We start from the raw sequence: 16362 nt of genomic DNA, 5'->3' as shown, positions 1-16362 counted from the left end.
TAGTCAAGCTTCCATGTAAATTGACGGCCTAGTTGCCAGCAGACAGTGCATCACTAACATAAAATGTAATTTAATTAATTTCAAGACATTGTTTTCCCCCCTTCATTTTCATTTTGGATATTAAATTGTCATTGCATTTTATCAATATAATTTAGCTGGAAGAAATAGAACTATCAGGGTTGGTCTAGGTGCCATTTGTGTATTTTGTACATAGAGATAAAGAAGCATAGATTGGAATATCAGAAATGCACAGGTTTCCCCTGCCCCATGTAAAGTTATGCTCCTGAATAAATACATTGAAACAGCAGTATTTGGACAAAGTTAATTATGAATCTAGAATTAAAGGGCAATACCACTTTGGTAGAGTTTTGGGTTTGTAGTTACCTCACCATGATGTAACTAACTCCAAATGTGGTCAAGAAATAAAATAAAAATCAGACCTGTCTGAAGTGAGTGGTGCTGTACTGTACTTGTGCTGTACGTACTGTAGAAGCTCTCCTTCATGGCCTGTGTGTGAGGCTGTGCAACAGTGACACTTGGTGAACAAACGCTATTTTCACACAGCCAGGGACAGACCCAGGCAGGGACACAGCCACACACATAGCTGTCTATAGGAGTGGTTGCACCACTACAAAATATATTGCTCCAGTGATTAGAAATTGATCATTGAAAATATGTTTCTCATTGACTTACATTGTATGCTGAAACAGCTCTGAAAGTCAAATAAACAATAAACAAAGTTGATTCAGACAATGTAGAATAAATCAAACCCTGTACTTTTTTGAGGGGCGCTAGCCCCTCCTATAAACAGCTATAGTGTAGATTGTCTCAACACAAACATTAAATGCCATTGACAATGAATGGAGAATTTACATCATGTCTCTGAGCAAATGTCTGAGCTGCGTATGTTGGTGGCCACCCTCGGCCAATGATGATTATGATAGACATAGTCAAAGACTGTTAACTGTGAGTGGACGAACCAATTAAGCATTACACTTGTTTACAAGAGGGTCCACCATGTTCAATTCATCAAAACATTTAGAGACGTACAAATAGACACTTCTATATAGTTAAAGAACAGAACAGGAATTCATCATAAAGGAAGCAAAAAGGGAAAAGAAACATATACAGTAAGGGGGGGGGGGGGGATTCATCCAAACTATAATTTAGCTGGGGACCCCCTGAAACTCCCTCAAGGACCCCTGGGGGTCCCCGGACCCCACTTTGGGTCCTCACTGTATGGCTTGTTTTCGTGGACCTAGGTTGCTTGTTTCTCTCACAGCACCTGGCAACACTGTTCATCACAGCCGCTGTTTTCCTCCTGCAGAATTCTGCACGCATGGAAGGTAAGTAAGTAAATCTACGTCTAACAATAAGACAAGTGGTTACTTTACATTAGCATGTTATTTATTTGTTGGACACATTCATGTGGACGCCAGGACGTTAGTTATTGTGTTCATACTGCAGTTTTTAATTTGTAAAGACGACATTATTTTATAGCTGTGGTCAATCCTGAGGATACAGGAAGAGAATCATAACCTAGTCTATGGTGGGAACCTGCTGTCTGTGCTGCTGGAAAAACTACCCACATGTACACACCTAATATGATAGAAGAATAGGCCTTAAGGGACCACCATCCTTGATGTAGATATGATTAGAGCGCCCCCTCACTTCACACAGGTGGGATTTCTTTAAATATATATAAAAACTTCCTGTTGACTTTGCCATCTTTATTAAGAAAACCCAGATCTTCAAATAGTAAAAACAGGACATTGACACTAATTTAAAATATGAGTTGGTGATGTTGTACATTGTGGTGTTCATGTGTGTTAAAGCCCAAACCACACCAAAGGGTCGGGACAAAACTTTTTTTAGGTGGATCACACAAATGGTATATTTTACCCAACCCGACCCTTGGTGTGGTTTTGGCTTAAGAGTGGCTTCGAGAGTCAATGAGGAGCACATTTTGAATTATCAATTTCCAATCAATGAAGCAAGTCTTTGATTTGTCCACCTTTGGAGTTACATCATGGCAAGGCAACTGAAAACTCAAAAGTGGTCTTGACCTTTAAGCTTAGGTGTAGTTTATGCATAGAAAAGAATCATGTGCATCACCATAAATTACACTAATTAGTTTTATTAGATGGCTAAATAATTTAGTCAGTGATTGATACAAGCTACACCCCCCCCCCCCCCCCCCCCCCAAAAAAAAAGAAATGCCACTCAATGATAGTCAAATATCTTCATTTATTTTTAATAGTTTGGCCCCTAGGGTGCTAGATTTAAACCAAGTAGCTGCAAAACAGTCAACATATACCAGCCAACAATTGAGAATACATCAGAAGACAGCATAGAGATCCTTTCAGTGGTGGGAGGTCTCATAGCCATCAGGGAGAGCATTTGTGTGAGGGTTATGGAACAGCGAGTGGTTTCCATCACCCCAGGGAAATCTCTGGAAAGGAGATATGACAAGGTGTCAACAAAGCAAATTGAGATATATATGTATAAAATGTGTACACTATACATTGCAGAATACTTGCTAATAGTTTGCAACGTAAAAGTAAAACATATTTTTGATGAAAAGGTGCAGCCAGTAGAGATTACTAACGAGGCCCACCTTGCTACGGATGCGGAGGTGTACATATGGCACAAACTCGGGTTCTTTGTGATGTGCTTCGTGATCTTTCATCTTCATGTAGGCATTGGCCATGCAGACGGCAACACCAGGAATGGCCAACACAAAGGTCAAGATCTTCCAGGTTCTTGCTGTGAGATAAAATTGAGTGTTTAACATGACAAATGGCTACAGTACTAATGCACACTTAACCCATATGTCCCTGAAGGAAGTGGAGACTAGGTAATTTGAAGAAAAGTCATACATCAATATAATAAAGTTCAGTTAAGTCTTGTGGATCCTCATGCCTTGCCACTGAAATAAATCAACTTCACTGATATGCAAAGCAGACAAACATGGATTTTGACAGGCTGCTTCAACAGTCTGAAATTCATCTCATGGTTGATTGTGCCTTAAGACCTCCTAAAATTCAACCAAAGCCTCCCAACAATATTATTTGATGCTGTAGTATAGCTGTGGATCACTGACTTGCTCCTTCGTGGCTTGAAGATGACGCAGCAGCGATTACCCGGCGGGCAGCCATGCCAGCAGTGGAGAGAGACATGTCTACAAAGGTAAGAAAAGAAAAATGACATTCTGGCACAAACTATACAGACTACAGAGCACTATGATATGAACACTTCTGCAATGAACACAATGCATGTGACCGTGAACAGCATTTGTTTTCATTTCATAAATGCATTACTTTGAAGTCTTATAATTTATATGTAGCATACAGCTGAAGTTAGTTCCAATTGCATTCAAATTAATTCCAGTAGCCTATTAATGTAAAACTAATATTACAAATAGACAACTTTGGATAGGAACAAGTGCAACTAATGGCTATACAGGCATGTTGACAAACCATGTGTATAGTATAATTATTGAAAGTATATGTCTGTCATATAAAGAGGACATTAGCAAACCATACCTAGGGTTAATGCAGGGCCTAGTAGGTATAATAGTCATGAGCTAGTGTTAATGCTCCTTTTTGGCCTGTAATGTAAATAAATATGAAAACTTACTGTTGTTTTTTCGTCACAGAGCCTCAATGTTCTTTATTTTGGTATTACTTCTTTGGAAAATCCTTTGTATGTTACTTGTGCCTTCTCCACCTTCCTGCTCGTTTGTCCTTCAGTCTGTCCTGGACTGAACTCAGCATGTGAGACTCCTCCCCACTTTTATCTGTGCCAAGAAACATGAAGTTTATATTTGGTCAAGTGCACATAGGGCTGCCAGGCAGTCAGACATGTAAACATAGGGATATAGAGTCAAAGAGATGTGGCTGTTTATGCGAGTGTATTTGAGTGGCCATATGTTGTACACATAGTGCTGAGGTTGAAATAAGGTCGCTGAAGAGGAGGCCTGATATGACCCTGGGCTCGACACATTGTGAGCTTTAATTATTATTATTTAATAAGCATAATGCTAAGCATGTTTGGCTAATTGAAGGGTAACATTTTGTTAAATGATTTACTGAACTTCAGGGAGTGAAAAGTGCTGGAATGCATTCAATCTCGCATGCAATCTCATTGAACCCAGCTGCTGTTCACAATGTGACAGGTGACAGCTGCATTGCATGATATCACTGATCACAAATTAGCTCATGTGAGAAGCCATCTTTCTCTATTCATTCTACCCACCCACAACACACACTTTGCCCTCTTGTTAGCTTTGACAAAACTATCTCCCTCTTCCTCACCTTCTCCTTTAATTTTCTCCTAGCCTCACAAAAGGCAGCAAATGCCCCAAGAGTGTAAGTTGCCCAATCCATACCAGCATCTTCTCAATAGTTGCTTTTTGTAAACAGTCCATCAAATAGCAGGGGAAAAGAAAAGGGGGTAGAAACAATTAACAGAGAGGCCCTTTTTTCACCAACAGAACTTTGGTTCTATAACTGGTTCCCTTCTAGTCCTAGATTCTTGGAACCGTGGTGCTTTCACGGAACCAGCAGCGGCCATGTTTTGGTTCCAGTTCCGAACCAACCTTTAGGGCCGATTCATACTCCTATTTTACCGCTGTTTCGGCGCTGTAGTGCCGAAATGATTTCGGCTCGTCAGAAATTTTCAGTAGCACCGAAGAGCCGACTTTAGGACGGTACCCGCCCCCCCGAACCTCAAATGACGTCAAATTGTAGGCTCTACAGTGCCGAACCGACTTTTATTCGGCTCTAAAATAGGAGTATGTATCGGCCCTTAGGGTCTTCTGAACCTGGTTCAATATTAGGCAGGAAAAAATAACTGAAAATCGGTTCAAGCCTGGTGGAAAAGGGGCAGAAGCCGGCTCTCTTTATTCTGGGTGATCCATCGCCACTAAAACACCTCCCTGCACCTCTAGCTGACTGGATTCAAACAGCATTAATGGTGGGCAGGAAGATCATTGTTAAGGAATGGAAGTCTGAGGTTTTACCTCCAGCACATGTATGGTTCACTCAGCTCGGTACTGTGGCTGCTTTGGAGAGGTTATCCTTTAAGATGAATAATCAGTTGGATAAATATGTTCTGAAGTGGGACGTGTTCCTCAGTCATGTTGCAGGTCCCTTGGTGTGATCCATGGTCAGGCAATGCCCTCTTTTTTTTTTTTTTAAGATATTTTTTGCGGCTTACGCCTTTTATTGATTTTTTGAAGGGACAGACAGTAGGCTGACAGGAAACGGGAGAGAGATGGGGGGATGACATGCAGTAAAGGCCGTGTCGGGTCCGGGAGTCGAACCCGCGGCACACCGCGACTGGATTACCAGTCAGGTGCCCAGACCGTTACGCCACGGCCTGGGCCAGGCAATGCCCTCTTGATTGTTTATTGTATTACTACACATTATGATACGGTTGATGATGCTGCGTTTGGTCGTGTAAATAATGTAAACTATTTTCACATTTTAATTAGATTTTTCCTTTTTTTCCCTTTATTTTTATTTATTTTTGTTTATCTTATCTATCTTAATTGTCTATCCATGAATACGTACTTTGCTGTTGTTGCTTGTGTTTGTATTGTAGGTCTTATGTTTTATGTGTTTGTAAAAAAAAAATCAAAATAAAGTACTGATCATGAAAAGGGGCAGAAGAGCACCATGGATCTATCTATTTGTAAACAATTCAATATTAATCCAATCCTAATCACAGCATGGTGAAGGCAGAGTTTGTACAATATGAGTGACAGCGGTGACTGCTAATCACAGGGCTGAACCATCCTTTTCCTCTATCTACACTTGGACCAGGTCCTTGCTTAACCTGTCCCAGAGTAACTCCACACATCAGAAAACCAATATTATCACTGTCCACCAGATGGAGTAGTAGCCTATAACTGTGATTCAACCATCTGACACAGCAACGTCTGCATTATAGGCTGTGAACTTTCTGTACACAAAATGTATACATGTCTGATTGTGAAGTTATGTGAACATAGAATTATGAAAATATGTCTACCAACTGATTGTGTACTGTATAACAACACACACGGCTTACTACGATTTCCAATGGCCTGTGTGTGTGTGTGTGTGTGTGTGTGTGTGTGTGTGTGTGTGCGTACGCACGCTTGTGTGCGTGCGTGCACATGTGTTTTACAGCTTTCTCAGCCTCTCTTCTGGCATCTGGAAGTGGACACACAGGTCCCTACAATGTTCACACTATCCTGATCTACAGACATGTCATCTCCAATGTTGGTAACGGCTACAATCCAAACACTGTGTGTGTGTGTGTGTGTGTGTGTGTGTGTGTGTGTGTGTGTGTGCGCGCGCTCGTGCGAGAGAGAGAGTGTGAGGTAAAAATATTGCCCAGTAACACATACACAGTGCAGAATAAACAGTATAGTTAATGAAAAGTATTTTAACTAAAACATGTCTTATATTAGCCATATAGCAATTATATATTAGTCAGAGTCAAGACCGAGTGTGGGAGGGGGAAGAGTCCCGAGTCCCTTGGCCTGAGACAGAGTCAAAAATCCAATTCAAATTGTACTCAAGTCAGGCTCTAATTTGAGCCTATACTGCCTATTCATTTCTTGTGTTGTATGTTGTACAAAAGTCAGACAAAAGTGAAGAACACCACTCTGCTACCCAGTATCTGGACACCGTTGGGCTTATCGCTTACATAAATAATTCTGATTTCACACTTAAAGTTCAATAAAATGCCAGAGGATTCATATAGTTGGACTGGTTGGAGATGTCGATGGCTCATAATCCTATCATGAGTGTGTAAGGGATATTACCGGTAGGTCAAATATTGAATACATTATTTGAGCTCTTGAAGCTATTTTGTCCCAAAGATCTCTCCAAAATATAATTTAAAGCCGCAGTCCAAAACTTATTTTGAATGAATACAGTGATATTTTACCGGTAACCAATCTGTATGGTATCTACTAGACTTTAGTATGTTAGTATAGTATAAATAGCCCATTGGAAGTGGCTGGAGGTGGTCTCCCTACTCTTCCATTCAGAAATGTAGACCCTGATGCTGGGTAGGTCGGATACCTACGGTTTGACTAGTAGTACTGCCTGAAGATCATAAGCACTGCAATATCTCCCCTTGCCAAGCAGGGATTTCCTCTTGACAGAGTTATAGAAATGTCATGTCCCATATCCAGAGTCTGGGGTTGAAATCAGGACATGACACATGCACATTGCAACTTTAAAGTCAATACAGTACGTATATTAGCCTACTTGCTAGAACAAGTACCTGCCATTCTGTCTTATAGTCCTTGTAATGAATTTGCCTGACTCTGTTAGGGTTTGGTTTAGTCATGCCCAACAGCCTGTCTGAACATCTAGGGTCACTGTTATTGTGGGCAAAAGCCATGTGTTACTGTAAGAGTCAGTGTACTGTACACTACAGTACACTGGAGAGTCTGACACACGCGGAAGCGTGTATGCATTACAAGTGGCATTCATGGATGTATATATTTAGCTCTCCCTTCAGCTTTAGCTCTCCCTTACATTACTGCAAAAACTCCAGCTGGAGTAATGTCACTTATCTCAGTCACATGTTCAAGGTCACGTACAGCACCACCAATAGTGTCATTAATGCCTGCAACTTGAACCCTAGATGCCTCTTAACACACGTTTGCATCCACTCTGGAGCTCACAGTTACAAATCCTGTGCCTGCATGCTGCCACTATCATAGATTAGCACACTGCAGAATGCAGATTGAGCCAAATGGAAAGGTCTGCTGTTTGAATCAGACCGAGGATAGTAGACTCAACATAGAACAATGCATATGGGAAAGGGAAACACACACGCAAACGCACACAAATATAAACACAGATATATATATATATATATATATATATATATATATGTACATTCATGTGGTCACTAGGGGTCTAGACTCACCACATTGTAAAATCCTGAGAAATGTGCCAATTTGATAGAATCCTGTGCATTACAATTTACAGTGCACATTTAAAACAGAATGTCTTTCATTGCATGTCTTCACACCACTCAGTCTGTTATTGATGTCTGCAACAGTTTTGCATGAAGAGTAGCTGGATATCTAAAAGTGCAACATGAATAAAACAGGATTGTAACTAGGTTCTTTTAGAACGTGGTTTCAAATGACGAGATGGATGTGAAGCATCCAGCACAAACAGAATAGGTCTATATAGGCTCACTGGCACAAATGTAGTTGGAGCATAATATGTGGATTGTAGACAGAGAGAATTCTAGGAGGAAGATGAAAGATAGATGAACAGCTGTCAAGAGAGCGACATGCTAGGTCACCTGAGGGGAAGGTAGAAGCAATTGAGGAGATCCAGCATGGTTCCATTCTAGAATTTGGTGCAAAGAGGTCAATGGTTTAATTGGCCACACAGGTTTCCTCATAGTGCACTTTATTCTTCTATGTTAACTCTATATACGCCAAAAAGCGTATTATTGAATACCGTTTTTTCTTTAAAGTTTGCCTCCTGTATAATGACATGCTCAAAATAGGGATGCCAGGTTGAACATGGTTAATCATATTTTATGTGTGGACATCTGTCTGATACTGCTGTGTGATGGTATAGGCCTAATATACGGACGTACACCTGCCTAATGTGTTTTTGAGGAGAAGGACAATGAGTTGATGTGAAAGCCTGAACTCCAATACAAGTGTGTTACTGTGTGCGTCTCTGTCTCACGCTTTTTATTTATTTTTTAAAGTCTGAACTAGACAGGCCAATGCCTTTTTTTAAAGTCTGAGCTAGAGAGGAGGGGCAGCCCTGACCGTAGACACTTGAACAAACCATGAGGACACGCCGGAATCCACCATCAATATTGTCACTGTCTGTCAGACAGTGTCTGACTCAGTCAGCAGGGGCCTAGCTTGGCTGAGGATGCAAGGGTGTCGAAACGATGTGAGAGTGGACATTGCTTTATTTTAGGCCATCGCTCGAGTCGACAGATTGAACAGAAACTGAGACATATTTTTGGGGGTTTTGTTTGTCCTGCCTGTTATTCGCAATATAGATGTTTGTTACAGTACTAGTAACTAGTAAGCCAGACAATTTGCTAAATTGGCGGTGTGCTACGTAGTGGTGAGGTTGCCTTTATGGAGCGAATAGCAGGTTGAGTTGAATTTGGCTGCTGCCTGGTGCTACATCATTGTAGGGTGAAGTTGTCTTTCTTGAGTTATTTGGAGTGGAGAGGAGACTGAATTTGACTGATTTATTATATGGCACCCCCATATCTTCAAAGTCTGATCGGACCCTACAAACCCTCCCGCACGCTCAGGTCAGCCAATGCAAGGAAGCTGGAAGAACATTCACTAAAAACGCCGGAACAACGCTCCACGTGTCCCAATATACGCATAGTTTCATTATATAGATATTCCACTGTTAGGTTCTTAGCTTACGTATGATTCTTGATTACTTTTTTATGTATTTGATGTATTACCATGTGTTCTTCATGGTCACTGTAAATCACTCTGGATTATATCGCTCTGCTAAATGCAAACTAAATAGTAAATTGTGTACCCCCAAGCCACGCATGTCACTCATAGATGGTGGTGCGTGCTCAGCCTCCAAGTCAATGCCCTGAGTTGCTACTGCTACTTCACTGCAGGGCTGCTCTGTCCAACTCTGCCTTCCCATGGGCTGGGTTTTGGCTTTGCACTGAGCTCTGTCTGGGCCATATATTTGCCTGCCTCGTATATCTGCCGTATATCTGCCTGCTGCACCCCCCTCCAGTCCTCAAGGGCCAGTTTCGTCATCTTGAAAGCAGTGTGATGTTCAGTAGTAACTTTTTATTTGAACTGGACATTCAGCACCAGGGAAGTGTTAATTATTAGGTTCATCTTACGATGTCATTTCGTCGAGATTGATCGTCTCAGTGTGCTGGTGAAGTGGAGTCCTTTGGTAATTACTTACTGATTATGTTATGTTAATGGTTCTAACTGTTGTCTCATTGCCTGACCTATGGGGCGGGAAGCCATAGATCACAGGACTGGGCGAGACTCTCTCTGTCAGGCCATTCTTTCTCAGTATGGGTTTGGCAGAGTAATGCCAATTTGGCAGGAAGGCCCGTCTCTCTCCCTCTTCTTTAAACTCTTTCATCAGGCTAGTTTACTCAGCTCTCTCGCTGAGCAATGTGCTCCACTTCTCAGAATGCCATGGTCCTGCTGACCTAAAAGCCCCTCTCAACTTCTCAACTAAGAGGTTATTTTGGGTAATGTCAAAGAGTTCAAAGAGTTACGGACCGTATCATCCTTTTGTAGATGTCACCAACGTCTCTTTTCTCAGAAAACAAAATGCCCTCCTATAACAACATGATGTGCTTGATTATTGTATGCCAATTTCACAAACCACTGTCCTGGTCTAAGGCCAAGACTCAAGCACCTGCACTCATAGACAGACTTTCTGGACAGACCAGAACAGAAAGTGTCTCTCTGTGCTTCTTTGTCTTCTTATCCAATTTGGGTTATGCTTCGTAAACCTGAACACTAATACCGAGCCCCCCCAGAGCATCTTACAAGCTGGAAGCAGCATGTTACTGGAAGAGTGTGAAACCAACAATAACACTTCAATTCCCTGGTCTTTGGTTGTGACTATAGCAATGGAAAGCATGTGACCAATAATGTTTTACATTAAGGTTATGTCAGCTGTAGCATGATGTCATGAGCACATGTGCTTTTATAAGTGTATTTAACTAAGGCAACACTTTGGATATAGGTTATTGGTTAGGTTATTGAGATACAGACACTGTGGGCATTTAATTGAGAGCAACAAACAGTATGTTTGTTGCCATTCACACAGACACAAACCAAAGCACACGTATGAGGAACACAAAAAGACAAAGAGTGACTTTCTTTTTCCGTCTCACCTGTAGGCCTATGTTTTGTGGGCAGATGGTGTTTCTTTCCAACTATGACCGACCACATACTGAATCAGCCATCCAGGATTCCAGATGTCTCTTTAGTCTTCTCAAACTCTGTCCTCACCTCATCCAAGGTAATGAACCAGCAAACAGGTGTCTGTACTGTACAGTATGTCTGACTTCTCTTTACTTTAATCTGAATGACTGTATCAGAACCGCATCACGCCCGGTACCTATCCTGTCAAAGCTTCAGCGTGAAAGCTTAAAGCACTCCATGCAGGTTTTGTTTAGGGGCACCGCAAACGTGAGTAGAAATAAATATTTAGAGGGGAGTCGTGTGCGACGGAGTAGCTTCTCACCATCTATGACTCAGACGTGGGTTCTGTTATTGTCTTATTCTCAGAACCACCATGGAAGTCCACGAGGTGGTCTGATGAATGTGTCCTTAATGTAGTAGTAAAATAACCAACCTTTTCAGAAGGGGGGTCATGAAAAAGATTGAATATGAATGGATCTCCAATCAAACATTTGCAATGAGCGGTGGGTTAAGGTCTGCCACAGTTTGAACAGAAACTTCAACATGGTGTTGAGTTAAAGTGCTACCGTCATATTGGCCCTGGGACCTCCCAGGCTATATAGGATGTAAAGAAGATGAGCTGTGATGTCAATAATGCCATGCTTCATGCCTCTTGTTCACAGACTGAACAGACAAAACTAACACCAGTCTACCACAAAGAGCTCAGAGTATAGACGGCCTGTTTTGATGGAACTTGATTACAATGCTCTTCTGTAGAAACACCACGGAAAGTGTTTAATAGAGGTGGCTTCATTGGGGAATATATTTCAACCTGTCTGCAGAGGTTTCCATGTTAAACATTTATTCTACGTTGTCTTTCACTCACTTGTCCAGTGCCTGGCGTAGGAACTTCCCTCATATTTACTCTACAATTACCTTTAGCTTTTCGTTGGGATATTTAAGAGATTTTTAGACATGCTGTTTACTTGTCCTAATGACTTTTCCCCTTCCTGTTTTTAACAGGCATAAGCTCATGCCTCTTTAACCAAAACACGTCTTTCATTAACAATCAGGTGATTTTGCTTGGGAAGCTGCATGGTCCCGTTTGTTTCACCCGTGAAAGACTCTTGTAAAAGAAAAACTCATTTCCCGATTTGACACCTGTTGAGCGATGAGTCTGGATGGCATTGCCGTGTGTGTGTGTGTGTGTGTGTGTGTGTGTGTGTGTGTGTGTGTGTGTGTGTGTGTGTGTGTGTGTGTGTGTGTGTGTGTGTGTGTGTGTGTGTGTGTGTGTGTGTGTGTGTGTGTTTGTTGTAAGCCTGCCATACTTTCCCTAGCATCACTTTGTAAATAGTTCAGTAAGTGGTAGAGACGTCAGGCTGACCCACTGGGTGTTTGCTCTGGGCAGCATCTTCAGCACTTTTAACACTGAGAGGAATTTCCTCTCTATGGCTTTCGGTCTCCGTGAGAAACACTTGAAGCCAGCGTTTTAAAACTCTTCCTTTTCTGTTTGTCCAAGACTTTAAATCTGTACACATTCTGTAGCCTTCTATGTACCGGTATGATTTATTATGCAGGTTAAGGTTTATAGCCGTGATCTTCAATCCAAACATATGTAGCATATTGTCTTCATCATTTACATTGTTTGCATCGGCATAGACCTCAGTATCAGTGTGTCATTTTGACCTCAGTTGAAAATACAACATTTATAAGGATGAGAATAAATCACCGTGCGACGAATGTATCGCTATATGGAGATGGAAGAGAGAGCATCAGAGGGCTGCTTTAAAGACAGAAGGCCATGCAAGGATTTCAAATGAGGGCCTGCTCTGCTCATATACGCAGAGGCATTTGATAACAAAATGGTCGGGTAAAATGTCACTGGATTTTCATTTCAAACGTAAGTTGATTTATTGTGTAACACTGATAGCGACTTGCTCTTTGCTGGCAAGCTGCCCCTTTTCATCCTTTTAGTCTCTGAACACCAGGGCAGTTACTTTTATACTGGATCTCTGCCCTATATGTCCCTATCTCAACCATGATCTAACCCTCGGCCTCATTACATCTTTGGGTTTCACATCTTCTCCACTGACACACACATTACATTCCAGTGTAAATATACTATTAGTGACCCTGACTTCCCTCCTTGCCCAGCGGTGTATGTCTGTGCATGTGAGAAGGACAGAAATGGGTCTCATCTCTTGCCTCTGCTAACACAGAGGAGGGTGTGGTTTCCAGGTACTGGGTTCTAGACACAGCCCAATTGCACGGTGGGCAGGACTGGTCAGGGGGGTGGGAGGGAGGGAGTGAGGAATCTGTGTCAGAATCATATAAAAGATGTATCTACATAATGCAGCTGTCCAGTTGTCTTCTGTTTCTCTGTCCAGCCCGTCAGTCTGTTTGTTTTTCAGGCTGTTCTGCTTCCTCTGTTTGTCGGACCAGGTCTCCTACATAATGTTGGTACGAGTTCTTCTTCAGACCACGCTGGTCCTGTGGCTGGCACAGCTCACTCTGCAACGAGGTAAGAGAAACACTGTGTGTGACAACCAGTGGGAATGGAGATTTAGGGCTAATTTATACTTTATTGCAGTGGTTTTCAACCCTTTTCATTATTATTCCCATTATTTATTCTGCAATTGAGCCACGGACCGCCGTTTGATGAGATTTAGCCTCTCAGACCTAAAACCTGGAATATTTTTGTCCACATTTCCACTCTTGTATTGATGTGGTACCATAGGAGCGATAACAGGGAAACTTTGATCAAAATAACAATTATTACAGTATATATTATATATATATATTATATAATTGTGTAGACTTGGACCCTCATGGCCTTATGGGTCCATTTGGTTACCAGCTCTCCATCGTTTAGCTGGGGACCACCTGTAACCTCCTCAAGGACCACTGGTGGTCCCGGACCACTGGTTGAAAACGACTGCTTTAAAACTAATAAAAATTATAAATCATTTTATAAAGACGTAAATCCATATTAGCATGGACATTTCTCTTTCATGTATTCCAAATTTCATAGGTTTTTCAATACATTATACAAATTTTACATTACATAATAATAACTTATATACTGCATTATAGCATGTGTGCTTTAAGTAAAGTGAAAAATCACACCTCAATGTGAAGTGAGCAGTGCCTTTGATGAGTTGATCTTCTGTACCCACTATCAAATATACATGACGTCATAGTCATTTATTTTGCCATCGACGCGAATGGGAATTGGGGGCGGAATTAACATACACACAAAGTCAATTGTTGGAGCGGGCATAGCACCGCTCAGAATACATCAGGATCCACATGGAAACCACATGGCTCCTGTATGTGGCTCAGACTCATATAACGTCATATAACAGATCAGTCATCTATGTATGACATTTCTATGACATATAACGCAAGGCAAGGTTTCAGCCAGAGCCCTATTGAGGTCAAATTAAAAAATAAAAGTTAAACTTCAAAAAAATACAAAAAAGTATAGAACAAGAAATACTGCCTTCTGGCAGTGTCACAATAATGTGTGAGATTAGCTTAATTTAGACTGTTGACTAACGTCAAATTCAAAGAAAAGGAGCTGTTTTGAGGGCCGCTAGCCCCTCCTATGTCTAGCTTTGAGGTTTTGTGTAAACACAAACATTGTCCTGTAAACACAAACATTGTCCTGTGAACACAAACATTGTCCTGTAAACACAAACATTGTCCTGTAAACACAAACATTGTTATGCCATTGACAATGAATGGCCAGCTTTGAGCGTTTGTGTAAACACAAACATTGAAGAAGAAGGTGAGGACGCAAATTCTGATTGGCCGGATTGAAATGATGTATGATGATGTATGATTATAAGAGCGCCCCTCACTTCACATGCGTGTGATTTTCCTTTATTTTTTGACGATGGGTTCTCAGATTGGCTTCGGACAGACAGGCAGACTGTCTGGCTTGTAGATGAAGTATAACATCATGGTTAAGGAATGTTTTAGAATAATAATAATCTTAAATCTACAAATTGCCTTGTGGATGGAAAGTGGGCGTCACAAACGTAACACGCTCATATGCACACATCCGCCTGACTATGTACTTGCCATGTACTGGCCATATATGGAGCGTGTCTTGAGTGTACAGGGTTTGATGAGGTCAGATCAACATATGGAATCTCAGAAGAGGCGGCGGTGGCTCAGGGGTAGAGTGGCTGGATGGTAACCGCAAGAGTTAGTGTCGAAGTGTCCTTGAGCAAGACACTTAACCCCTAATTGCTCCTGATGTGCTGGCTAGTGCCTTGCATGGTTTCTGCCGCCATCAGTGTATGAATGTGTGTGTGAATGTAAAGCGCCTTGGATAAAGGTCGCTATATAAATGCACCATTTACCATTTTACCAGAACAGGAAGGATGGGTGGGGAGGGATCAACATATGGAATGTCATAACAGATCTAAGGGTTTGAGGTTTGAGGTCAGATGTAGAGTTGCTGGCTGGCTCCATAATTATATGCAGATCTAGGTGATGATCCAGTCTTCTCCATGTATGGTTATCCAGGGTTAGATGAGGTCGTGATCTTCATATATGGAGATGGCCATATATGGTCACGTGGCATGTCACAAGGTGTGATGTCACGAGGTGTGACCATATATGGAGGCGTGATGTCACGAGGCGTGATGTCACGAGGCGTGACCATATATGGAGGCGTGATGTCACGAGGCGTGACCATATATGGAGGCGTGACTAACTGATGGGAGTAAATCACAGTAAATATGACCTGGTGTCACTGATGCTGTCACGCTCTCTGTAATCTCAAACTAATCGACTCCTGTCGATCAGTTTGAGATAGGTGTGATACGTGTGCATATTGCCGAGGACCTGAGGGAGTGTCATGGTGCCTAACGTTAAGCCTGGAGGACCTGAGGGAGTGTGGTGCCTAACGTTAAGCCTGGTGGATCTGAGGGAGTGTGGTGCCTAACGTTAAGCCTGGTGGATCTGAGGGAGTGTGGTGCCTAACGTTAAGCCTGAGGGACCTGAGGGAGTGTGGTGCCTAACGTTAAGCCTGGTGGACCTGAGGGAGTGTGGTGCCTAACGTTAAGCCTGGTGGATCTGAGGGAGTGTGGTGCCTAACGTTAAGCCTGGTGGACCTGAGGGAGTGTGGTGCCTAACGTTAAGCCTGGTGGACCTGAGGGAGTGTGGTGCCTAACGTTAAGCCTGGTGGATCTGAGGGAGTGTGGTGCCTAACGTTAAGCCTGGTGGACCTGAGGGAGTGTGGTGCCTAACGTTAAGCCTGGTGGACCTGAGGGAGTGTGGTGCCTAACGTTAAGCCTGAGGGACCTGAGGGAGTGTGGTGCCTAACGTTAAGCCTGGAGGACCTGAGGGAGTGTGGTGCCTAACGTTAAGCCTGGAGCACCTGAGGGAGTGTGGTGCCTAACGTTAAGCCTGGTGGACCTGAGGGAGTGTGGTGCCTA

The 16362-nt window shown here is 42.3% G+C and overlaps 2 protein-coding genes across 2 annotated transcripts in view; one reads left to right on the top strand and one right to left on the bottom strand.

Annotated features, from left to right (window-relative positions):
* Window positions 1-2230: 2230 nt before the first annotated feature.
* Window positions 2231-3783, bottom strand: cox6a2 (cytochrome c oxidase subunit 6A2). Its single transcript, XM_083780842.1, has 4 exons — window positions 3640-3783; window positions 3104-3181; window positions 2618-2766; window positions 2231-2452 (listed from the first exon to the last, which is right to left on the bottom strand). Exons 2-4 carry the CDS (start codon window positions 3177-3179, stop codon window positions 2363-2365), a joined length of 315 nt encoding a protein of 104 aa, XP_083636968.1. The 5' UTR covers window positions 3180-3181; window positions 3640-3783; the 3' UTR covers window positions 2231-2362.
* Window positions 3784-3856: 73 nt separating this feature from the next.
* LOC310869874 (uncharacterized protein) overlaps window positions 3857-16362 on the top strand; it is a 35238-nt gene continuing 22732 nt past the window's right edge. The window contains exons 1-4 of the mRNA XM_083780840.1: window positions 3857-4006; window positions 6177-6272; window positions 10909-11030; window positions 13355-13433. Coding sequence (XP_083636966.1) covers window positions 3985-4006; window positions 6177-6272; window positions 10909-11030; window positions 13355-13433 — 319 coding nt within the window. The 5' untranslated portion in view covers window positions 3857-3984. The remainder of the gene's footprint in view (window positions 4007-6176; window positions 6273-10908; window positions 11031-13354; window positions 13434-16362) is intronic.

The sequence above is a fragment of the Protomyctophum parallelum genome, assembly GCF_964188405.1.
Source record: "Protomyctophum parallelum genome assembly, chromosome: 13".
NCBI classification, from domain to species: domain Eukaryota; kingdom Metazoa; phylum Chordata; class Actinopteri; order Myctophiformes; family Myctophidae; genus Protomyctophum; species Protomyctophum parallelum.
This window is presented reverse-complemented; position numbering and strand designations above follow the sequence as displayed.

What these genes read in the sequence shown, in the direction of transcription:
- cox6a2 (XM_083780842.1), bottom strand. Translation starts at nt 3,179, where the DNA reads ATGTCTCTCTCCACTGCTGGCATGGCTGCCCGCCGGGTAATCGCTGCT. An exon ending in TTCAAGCCACGAAGGAGCAA is followed by an intron (nt 2,767 to 3,103) that starts GTCAGTGATCCA and finishes TTTATCTCACAG; the next exon opens with CAAGAACCTGGAAGATCTTG. An exon ending in ACCTCCGCATCCGTAGCAAG is followed by an intron (nt 2,453 to 2,617) that starts GTGGGCCTCGTT and finishes TCTCCTTTCCAG; the next exon opens with AGATTTCCCTGGGGTGATGG.